This window comes from Engystomops pustulosus, chromosome 1 (genome assembly GCF_040894005.1).
Source record: "Engystomops pustulosus chromosome 1, aEngPut4.maternal, whole genome shotgun sequence".
NCBI lineage: Eukaryota > Metazoa > Chordata > Amphibia > Anura > Leptodactylidae > Engystomops > Engystomops pustulosus.
In genome coordinates, this window is record NC_092411.1 from 37,786,291 (window position 1) to 37,797,845 (window position 11,555).

Here is an 11,555-nt window from a genome sequence, read left to right on the forward strand (position 1 = left end):
CAGACACCCTTGGGTCATCGGAAGACCTGAGGCTGTCATGGCGACCGATCGCGGCTCCCCGATTACGTCACGGGGGTGCGAAGATATAATCCAAGATGGCGGCACCCACGCCACGCCAGGATTTAAATGCCTCCGTCAGCTTTGCCGGACGCGTTTAAAGGGTTAACACCCGTGATCGGTGCTAGTACCGACCACATGTGTTGCAGGTAGGTGTTTGCTGCGATATGCAGCAAACAACCACCTTTTATGGAGAGGGCAACATATAATGCTTTAATTTGACAACATATAAAACGGGATTTTCCTTACAATATCCAACTCTATATGTATTTAATTCATTAAAATTAGAGGCTCAGTCTGATCCGACATATTATAGACTGGATAAAGGACACTAGTCATTATTCAGACACTGCACTAGAGACGGAGTATTGTTACCCATGAGCATGAAAACGCTTCTTCATGTACCGATAGGTAAACAACTGGTGTCAGTTAAACAATCAGCAACGTTTAGGGACACAATTGCAGCCTGGAAGGCTGTACGAAAGGGCTTGCGTCTGCCATGGCTCATATCTAAGCATCTTCCTTTGTGAAACCACCCCTGCTTTTCCCAAGGTCGACAGAGTAGGCTATTTGTGGAATGGAAAGACAAGGGAATACATACAGTGTGGGAGCTTCTACAACAACAGGAACACAGGTGGCTGACTAGGGAGGAACTGATAGGAAAATATGATCTATGGGCACCCCAATTTTTCCAATTGGCACAGATTAAACATTTTTGTATGGAAATTAGAAAAGGAAGATCTGACATTTACAGGCTGCACGACACAACTGGGGGCCGAGGAAACGGCAGAGAAGATCCTTAAAGGGAACCTACCACCACAAATCTACCTATAAAGGTAGATCGGGTGGTAGGTGGATCAATGGGACGTGAGGATAGCCCTTTTAAGGGCTAATCCTCATGTCCCCGCACTTTTTTAGTAACTTTTATTAGACTGGTATGCAAATTTTGTTATGCATGCGCAGAACAGCAGGCCTGCGCCTGTGCAGCCCCGGCTTGGAGCAGTGACCGTGCAGATGCGGGCCCGCTGTTCTGCGCATGCGCAGACGGCAGGATCGTCGGACGAGGGCGCGCAGCAACGAGCAGCTGCGCGCTGAAGATGGTGAGTAGGAGAAGAAAAGAGGCTACCGGGCGTGGAGTAGACGCGCCATGTAACCTCAGATGCGGCTACTCCACGACCCAGTAGCCGCATAACAAAATTTGCATACAAGTCTGTTAAAAGTTACTAAAAAAGTGCGGGGATGTGAGGATTAGCCCTTAAAGGGAACCTGTCACCAGGAGACCCATTTTTAGCACTCCCCAGTCCCCACAGAGCACAGTACATACACTTCCAAAGTGTTTTTGTATAAAAAATAGGTTTTACAGAAAATAAGATATGTTATATTGTACCTTTCATTAGCATCTGCTGTGTGACTAGGCAGTTGTCCCCCCACCCTTGGGAAACATGTGACCTTTTCAAATATATGAATAACTCCCCTCACTCGGGATTGGCTGTAGAGGAGCAGGGGGCGTTGCTAAGCCCAGTGATGGGTGTTTATATATATTTGAAAAGGTCACGTGGAGGAGCTGCTTCCCAAGGGTGGGGGGGAACTGCTCCTTTCCAGACCCTACCAATTGGCAACTGCCTAGTCACACAGCAGATGCTAATGAAAGGTACAATATAACATATCTTTTTTTCTGTAAAACCAATTTTTAATACAAAAACACTTTGGCAGTGTATGTACTATGCTCTGTGGGGACTGGGGGAGTGCTAAAAATGGGTCTCCTGGTGACAGGTTCCCTTTAAAAGGGCTATCCTCAAGTCCAATTGATCCACCTACCACCCAATCTACCTTTATAGGTAGATTTGTGGTGGTTGTTTCCCTTTAAGGGCTGGCAAGTCCTATGTAAAGCAGTAGTGAACCAGGTGTGGAGAGACACACATTTTAGAATTATGCACAGAGCAATATACGCATTTAATTTCCCGCCATCCCCAACCAACTCTCAACGGTTGACGGCCTGCCCAAAATAAGAAGTTGCAGGCCTTTTGGGAACAAATGAGAAAGATAGGTGAGGACCTATGGCAGCGGGTAATACCCTTGGACCCGATGACATATCTGTTCCATTATGACACCCAACAGGATGATGAGACCATACAGAATTTTTGTTGGCTGCCAAAACTGTTCCACGTGCTGTGCCTGGTATCAAAGAGATCACTGTTGCAGCAATGGCTAGAGCCAGGGGTTCCAACAACAAACAAAGTGATTCAGCAGATGAAAAAACTCTTTTACATTGAAAGATTGGAAGCAGAGTGCCGTAAGTCAAAGTTGGCGAGTAAACGTTTTAAGAAGTGGAGGTTGTTCATTGTAAAATATTTCACTACCCAGGAAAGAATAGAACTCATGAAGCCCTTTACGCTTACTCAATGGTATATGACAGAGCAGCTCAAGGGCACTTTGATTAGGTGAGGGTTGTCCTGAAAAGGACTAGGAGGGGAGGCCACCTACCTAAGCTACAAAGGGGCCGATATTCTGAAGCTTAAACGATGTCCTACAATTGGAAATGCAACACTTTATTGTTCACTGTTGGATATGTCAGTGTGTATGTTAAATGGCCTGGGAGTCTGTATGTTTACTTAAAATGCAAACTGAAGTAAAAATTATATTAAAAAAAACAATTAGAAGCTCAGAAAGTTTTTCTAAAGTTTTATATTTGTTAGCTGTTAAAGTTATAGTACAAATATTTAAGATTTCATAATAACAACCACAAAATCTTCTTTCATTTGTAGAATTACCAAGACTTCAGCCTCCAGGTCATGCAGTGCTGCAAGTGAATGAAATCCTGCTGGTTGATAGAAGCGAATTCTTCCCAAGACATATAATGGATAAATACTGGCAAGAATTTATGAACGGTGATATCCAGGACTACTGAGGACAAATTACAATTTCATTAGGTTAACTCGTTTCCATGTTATCTCTCTGCTGCCTCTTCTATCTTTTCTGGTGACGTAGATGTAGTAGTTAACAGTCCACAGAGTGAGGTTACCTGGTGATAAAGATTTATCATTTTCAAGCAGTTTCCAAGCATTTTCCCTGTTTTTGTTTTATTCACATTGTGCCTTACTAGAAGGGATCATTATTTGCTTTAGGCCAGGGTCTCACACTACAGAACCACTGCTGTTTACTACAGGATGACCAATGGCTGACTATTCGTAATGTATTCGGGAAATTGGGGATGGAGTTGAGCCAGATCCCATCCAGAAACTGAAAAACAAACAGTTAAATATGTACATCATGGGCCTAAGGCTGTATCACTATGGAAATTTACTATCAAAATCAATATTTTGGTTAGAGACATCCAACTTTAGTTTAGTTAAAAAATCGATTTATCTACATATTCAAATGAACCTTCGGTGCTACCCCTATGTCATTGGCCACCTTTTGTTCCCTTTCCGATGGTTAATTATGCACGCCTCTATCTTCTTATACGCCCTCCTTCTGGTGCCGAGAGGTGTGAGTACGTGTCCCTGGTTGGTCATGCTTGATTTTAATGGTGGATTTACTTTAAGTTAATGTTATTCTATAAACAGAAAAGATGCATAAAACTGTAAGTATCCTGTTCATTGATAGTTCATTGCATCTTATATCACTATCTGCACTATGGTTGGTCCGTGATATCCGGTCAGTTATTCACAGACCGACAACGGTTGTTTGCCGCTGGCCTAACAGACACATGTAGAGTTCTGCACATTTCTCTTTGACTCATTGTAAAGTTATACTGTAGTTAGTTTTGTAGCATTTGATATAGCAGGTGCAGATTGCTGATCACGTGTACAGCAAAGAAGGTGTTTGGGCATTGACTTTTTAAAGTTTTACATTTAAGATTTTAACATGACAGACCTGTTATAAGTAAAAAGGTGTCTGTGTGGCTTAATTTATTTAAGACTATTAACATATTGTCCACACAAATCTTCCCCCCACAACCAAACATATTGTGAATGCATATCCTTCTTTTTTTATCAAGTTATAGTTAGGTCATAACAGGTAAACCAAAATAGAGGGAGAGTTGGCGGCTGGTTACATCACTGAGACCAAACATTGACAAAGACATTACAAATGTTTTTTGCAACAGTTTTAACGACATGGATCTTATAAACTCATTACAGGAAGTCTCAGGATACATATAGAATAGGTTTTGTAGGTTTGTTCTTAAGGTGAATTTATATGTAGGTCGAAACAGATATCTAATAAATAAAGCTGAATGTATGTGATTATGTCCACTGTCTGAGCTTTGATTGGTTAGCATAGACAAGGGGGCATATTTATCAGGGCCGCTGCGTCCTGAAATAATCACAAATGCTAGCTTATTGCACGAGCAGCGGCATATGATAAATATCCCCCAATGAGTATAAGACTGTTTATGTGTGAGGTAATATGTGAAGTAGTATCATAGATATCATATGATAGACTGGTAAATAGACATGCATATGTCTATAGATAGATAAACACACTGATAGATAACTACATGTAGATAGACATATTGTAACGGGTCACACAGGCAACAGAACTAAAAGTCTCTATGGGAAGAGTCCGGAGGGACGAGTCTGTGGACCAGTGGACCCTCTGGACCACCGCGGGAGATGGTATGAGGCCCATGGTGGAAGCCAAGGTAGAGGGATGTGCAGGAAACAGTCCAAGCCTGGGATGACAACAGCAACACAGAGGAACACTGGTAACGCTGGCACGGACTGCAGACACCACTGGACTGGAACCCTGGGAGGCACAGCAGGAAGCACGGAGGCAAACTGAAGACTTGAGACAGGATGGCAGGAGCACACGGAGGTACCCTGGTAACGCTGGAGACAGGAACACCTGGAGCGTATGGGAACGCTGGAGACAAGGAGGCGTCTGGAAACGCTGGAAAACGGGACACACCAGGAGCGTATGGGAACACTGGGGACACACAGGAAAGTGTCTGGAAACACTAATGGGCTTTCTTTTCCACAGGAACGGCTTAGGGAAGCCCGGCATGGAAACCATAGGAGATCATAGGAGAAGATCCGGCCAGGAGTGAAGGGAGGTGCCGGATTATAAGGGCAAACCGGATAGCAGGAGCCAATCAGGAGGACGCTGGCCCTTTAAGGCTTGAGAAGTTTGCGCGCCCGCCCCCTAGTGGCGGGAGCGCGCGACTGCAGGGAAGGAGCGTGCGGCCTACACGCCGGAGCAGAGACAGGAGCCAGGAGAGGTAAGTGAGGGCAGGGGGACGGGGACCGGCAGGCAGCGGAGCACTCGTGACACATACATACAGACAGATAGATGTACGTCTAGTTAGATACAAGAGATATACAGATAGATAGACATAGAGACAGATGGACAGATAGATCCAGAAATGAAGACAAAACAGCCAAATGCATGGTAAACACGCAAAAACGCATGCAATTTTAATGTGTCTAAAAACACCAAGACCACACGCTGAGACCATTTTCACATAGTAGTATCATTCATTTCCGATCTTGAACAGACACTGAACAGAATACCGGTTTATTCACATGACTGTAATGGGGGCCGTAATCATAGAATCCATTGAGGTCTATGGCCCCCGGTCACAGTGCGGGAAGCACACATTGGGACACATTTACTTACCAGCTTACTCGAGTTCACTGAAAGTTCATTGTCCGTGTATAATGCTGCGTGTGGTGCTTCTCTAAGTGCCTGAAATCATGAATGTGTCCCTTCCCCGCTCAGGCCCGACAGAGTTCACCCTCTTTTTTTGGTGCATCTTTAACATAGGGCCTGCAACACAATTTGAAAGTAAAATCCCGCGCTCAGTCCGAATCAGTCGGACCGTTCGACGGCACATCCCCTAATTTGTGCTGCATGGAAGCCAGCGCAGCTTCACCACAAAAGGATCACGTAAGACACAATCACACTTCTTAAATACCTTTGCAAGACGTTTTAGAAATGAAGAACGCGAACAGTCCTACTAAAATGCAGTGCGCGACCCTTAGTAAATGTGCCCCAGTGTCTCAATACAAAGCGACAGAGCAGGCCACTCGTCTTTCTATGGAGAGAGGAGGGGTGAGGGGTGTTCACCTTCCCAGCTGTATTCTACCCCCTGGTTCCAGCCCGGGAGCGCACAGCCGTCTGAATGTGGCCTTACACTTATTTGCAGGGGGCACATGCACAGATGAGATATCCGTAATAAGCAGCTGTGACCACAGGTTACTTTTTTTCTCTAAGGAGTGCTAATGGCAAAACAAAAGAGCAAGTGATCTCCTCACATAGTTGTCTGTCAAGGAGATGATATTTACCCGTCATTTTTGAATGAGGCATGGAAGGGACATAAAGTGGACCTTTATAGTAGACCGTATATACAGCAAAGTTACTTATGTAAGTTAGATGTCCACAAAGGACCATGTTAAACCTTGCACTATACAGGCGGTCCCCTACTTAAGAACACTCACATACGACCCCTAGTTACAAACAGACCTCTGGATATTGGTAATTTATTGTACTTTACTCCTAGGCTACAATAATCAGCTGTAACAGTTATCACAGGTGTCTGTAATGAAGCTTTAGTGTTTATCCTGATTCAAATGAAAACCCAACATTTTTAAAATCCAATTGTCACAGAGACCAAAAAAGTTCTGGCTGGGATTACAATGATAAAATATACAGTTCCGACTTACATACAAATTCAACTTAAGAACAAACCTACAGACCCTATCTTGTATGTAACCCGGGGACTGCCTGTAACTTATTTCTTAGTTATGCAATATTTAAACGTGGGAAAGCTTTGTCTACTACAATTATTACAGTATTGGGTTGATGCTGCAGAGATACTAATGATGAATTAAGTGCACATGAAGATTAACAATCCTCTAGCCATGTTTATATGAAGAGGATCTGTCAGCTCTCCTCAACATTACGTCTCTTATCCTCCAAGAAACAAGCATTTGGCATTAATTCTTAAAACATGGAATGACCTGGCATTAATATTATATTTAGCTCAATATTACTTAATAATATACTGTATTTAGGTTTTTGCACTAGTAAATGAAGACTTGTGGTCACTACACAGAGGCTGCTTTGTGTCTTGTTCAATTCACATGAGATTCATCTATCATATGATTGAAGTGTCAAGTCAGACCGGCTGTAATTTACAAGGCTTGTGGCATATTAAAGTATGTTACTGGTGCTGAACTGTGGTTTTACTCATAGTTTTATCAAATATTTAGCCTTATTATGCTACCAAGCATGCAAGGTGAGCACACACCTAATATCTTAATTCAAGTGAAAGTACTACACTATACCTGCACTTTTGTTGTCTCTTTTATTCATTAAGACATTGTTGCAGACATTGCAGGTCATGGCAGCATTATAACTGGATGCAGAAGATTTCTGTTCTGTGTTTGCAATGAGAGCAAATATATTGGAGGGAATTTATTACCTGTGTCATAGGATATGGCTTTGGTGTTTGTGATGACCTGTTGACCACTCCCCCCCCCCCCACACCTTTCTGTAATTGTGGACGTTATATATTATACTATACGACCACCAAGAAAAATATTATTATTGGTGCACCGCGTTAATAAGAGAGGCAAATGTTCCATATTTTCATTGTGAACATCAGAAGCGATTCCGTAAGCCCACATTGTGATTGGCTTGGGTTGGCATAGAGGGCATTGATTTTGGAATAGGGTCTGAGTCATCCATGTAAGGGATGTCATGGCTGGTATAGGTGGCAGTGAGGTATTGTGGCAGCCATAGAGTCTTGCCTTCTTTTGTAACATAGACTCTGTCCTCAAAGGACTGAAACATTGGATCATTTTATCTATCACGCATGTAGGATTGTCATGATATATTGTGTTTAGATGGTTTTAGAGACAACATAAATGTCATGGAGAATTGTAGCCGCCATGTGTTGTTGTGTATGTGTGTCACCGGGGGAATGATGTTTGCAATGGGGGATGTTAAAATGACATGCATGGCATGGTGGTTCTCATGGGAGCATTGTAGCTGAAATGGGGGCAGTGTTTCTGGCAAAATGGCAATTGAGATTCCGCCAATTGATATTATTTCAGGTGTATTAGGACATGGTGGTTGTGGGGCATTACTAAGAGTTTGTGCCCGGCAAAGAGGGATATTGTGGCTAACATAATTTATTATGGTTGTCTTGGGGCATTGTAGCTCTAGATGGGACCTAGTGGCTCTAATAAGGGTCCTCTATTGCATTTTTGTAGGGGTACAATGGGTCATGGAAACATTTACATTAGTATTTAGAAGGTTTAGGGTATAATGGCTGGCCACAATATTGTATTTTTTGGCACTGGGCTATTGTGAATGTCATGAAGCATTGTGCCAGGAGACTTGATGTTTTGCTTTTCATATAGGGAATTGACAGCGGTTTCTGGTATAGGGAAAGTGTCTGGTAGGTTACTGAGGTCTTATAGATAGTATGGGGACAGTTTCTCTGGCGCCTGCGTATCCACTACATGACCATGGACAGATTTCTATCCACTGGAAGTAAACAACGGAGCTTCTTATAGGATGTCAGGAATTCATACAGAAAGTATATCAAAAATTATATAACTTTTCCTTACACAAAGCATATCAATTATTTGCTGAAAGAAGACAACCCCTTCAACAATAGCTAAACTACTCATAGCAAGATTGTAAAAATCTGACATTATACCATCAAACTCACAGAAATAAATCTGGTATATTCACATGCGTTCTCTCTCTCATACAACTTTCTAAAGATGAAAAATCCACCGCAAGCCTGGATGCCGTTTCAGCATCCAAAACTACTATTCAGCTGCCATAACAAATACCCCCATAATAGGCCTTACTAGATCCATTGTATTTGTTACCTATAACTAAGCCTTTAAAGCCTTGAAGGAACATGATGGCTGACAAATTGACCTGTGTTAGTTCTGTGGACTAGTTATTTTTTTCTCTTAGTTTCTGTACTGTTAGTATAAATTAATTGTATAAGATATAAGAAAGTCACCGCTACTCGTGACTCAAGCTTTCAATTAACATTAGTATACCACCAATATGACAAGGAAATTATTGGACTCCATTCTTGTTTATAAACACCTCTGCGCGGGCGGATAAGATGCGTTAGTTACATTACACACTGTATACATCTATGGCGTATAATAATATAATAATCTTTATTGTTATAGCGCCATCATATTCCGTAGCGCTTTACAAATCATAGGGGACACTTAGAAATAAAATACATTACAGAGTGATGTTATTGTGGCGTTGGGCAGAGATTCCTGTGCTGGGGGACGGGAGGGACATCTCTGACAGCACTAGTAGTTGGGGAGGGGCGAGGTGTCTCCCTACAGATAGATATGAGGCCTGAAGGGAGGGGGGCGGCCATTGACAGCAACTCTGAGCCGGCAGAGCCTCAGCTGTGGGGTACGTGTAGGGTGTGAGGAAGGGGTCCAGTAGCGGATGTGGTGTATAACAGCAACATATTATCACAGCTCTCCTCTCTTCAGGTTTTCCAGGTGGATATTCACAATTGAAGAGATGGAAGATCTTGAATTATTTTCCAAACTCCGTTCTAGAACCACAGACAAATTCAAGGAGAGGAAGAGCTACATCATGGGGAGGAGCACCCTGAGCTTTCACCCTAGCAGGAGCCATCCAAAGATGTGCGGATCTTTTTATGTGTGTTTTCAGTAAAGTTACATTAAAGTAACATTATGTAAAGATACATTATTTTTCCAACGAATGTTGTAGTCAGTTTCATAGTTCCACACTTACTTTGTGTTCTAGTGCTTTACACTTATGGAATGTGTGTTTTATGACTTTCAGCAAACAAACAAATTCTTATATTGTTTTTTTTTTTTTTAATTGATCTGAAGGTTGGAAAGGGGCATGGGCACATTAGGGAAGTGGTTAGGGGTGGTGGGATGGTAAAGCCATTTGGCTTGTTTTCCCAGGGCATTGAAACAACATAAACTAGCCCTTAGGCCACTGTAGGTTTGACACTTCTGCTGTCATCACCGCTCCTGCACTTGTGGGGCCTTCACTCTGGCCAGAATGGTTTCAAAAAAGGAAGTTACAAATATTGCTATAAGCAATTTCTTTATGTGCTAAATATTTGGTAACAGTTAGAAATAACAGCCAGTATCTTTCTGTAATTACTCACCAATGTGATATTTTCTAGATAAGTCTGCTGCTAGAAATTTTCCCTTGCTGGTAACAGTGGAATATGGCAGCAACATTACCAGCAATAAAAGGTGGACAACTAAGCAGTGGCTGTATAGTAAAACCCATTGTCATCTAGTCTTTTCTAAACACTAGAGATATCCAATGTGAAAAACATAAATTCACTTTGGGATTCCTTCGCTTCGTCCTCGAACACAATACATTTGTGTTTGATGGCAAATTCTCCCACCAGCTCAGGGAAGTGGCGATGGAGAGCCCATGTGCCCCCGCATACACCAACCTCTTCCTGGGCTGGTGGGAGAAGGAGATTGTGTTTAGCGATGCTATGGATGAGTAGATACACAACATAGCATAATGGCTAGGCTTTATAAGCGATATATTAATCCTGTGACAAGGTACAGCTGACAAATACAAGAACTTTGTCTTACATCTGAACATCATTGAAATAGGGCTCTATTTCACCTCTGAGTTCCACAAGGATCAAATTGTTTTCCTGGACCTCGCCACCCAAAACATCTCGCACTGGAGTGCTAACCACTCACATGTACCCAAAACCAACGCTCCCTCCTGATTTTGTATAATTCTCATTGGAGCTATATAAGAGATTCCGACAATGGGGTTATCCAAATAGGGTGCTGAAAAATGCATACCAACATGCTTTATGTACTAATAGGGATGGTCTCTTAAATCCCAACTCAAGACAAAGTACAGATATCCAAACCTGAATCATAGGGAGCAGATTCCAAGGCACTGAAGCTGTCAACCCCCTGGTCAGGAGGGAGATTATGACAGACTCATTTTCCCCTTAGACACTGTGAAACCACAAGGTCTTAATGATTATGTTCCATATGCATGTTTTATTTAGTTAGGTGCAGCAATGGGCACCAAACTATTTCTGAATATCTATTCATCTATTACTAAGCTTTGAGATAAAAAGTATCGGCCTTCAACACAGAACAACAATCTAGTTTTAATTTCACAGTTTTTGTTGTGTGTGATGGTTGTGTGATTTTTTTTTCGGTTGGGTTCTCCCCTTGCTTTTAAAATGAGCCATAGTGGTATCGACATTTACCTCCATAATATTCTGCCGAAATGAGAAATCCTGTGTTGATCAGTCTCCTTGACAACATCATCATGAGGTAGATCCAGATGATCTATGCTACCAAGCCCCCCGGGGGGGGGGGGACCTTGTGACCGTGTCACGAGTGTGGTTAGACTCACCCATTGTAGGAGGCATCTATCCCTGACGCGGCTGACATGTTATCGGCTACATTGTATCAGTATGTTGATTGATGTCCAATCAACCTTGAGCCTGGTTAATGTCCACCCGC

General features: G+C 42.5%; 1 protein-coding gene across 12 annotated transcripts in view; it reads left to right on the top strand.

Moving 5' to 3' along the window:
- ANKRD31 (ankyrin repeat domain 31) overlaps positions 1–9,698 on the top strand; it is a 72,022-nt gene extending 62,324 nt beyond the window's left edge. For 6 of the 12 annotated variants that reach the window (XM_072138339.1, XM_072138424.1, XM_072138357.1 and 3 more), the window contains exon 27: positions 2,823–4,264. In XM_072138339.1, the coding sequence (XP_071994440.1) occupies positions 2,823–2,965 (143 nt within the window). In that variant the 3' untranslated portion in view covers positions 2,966–4,264. Of the gene's footprint in view, positions 1–2,822; positions 4,267–9,548 lie in introns of those variants that run through there. The other 6 variants (XM_072138416.1, XM_072138408.1, XM_072138391.1 and 3 more) reach the window with 3 other exon arrangements.
- The last annotated feature ends 1,857 nt before the right edge of the window (positions 9,699–11,555 follow it).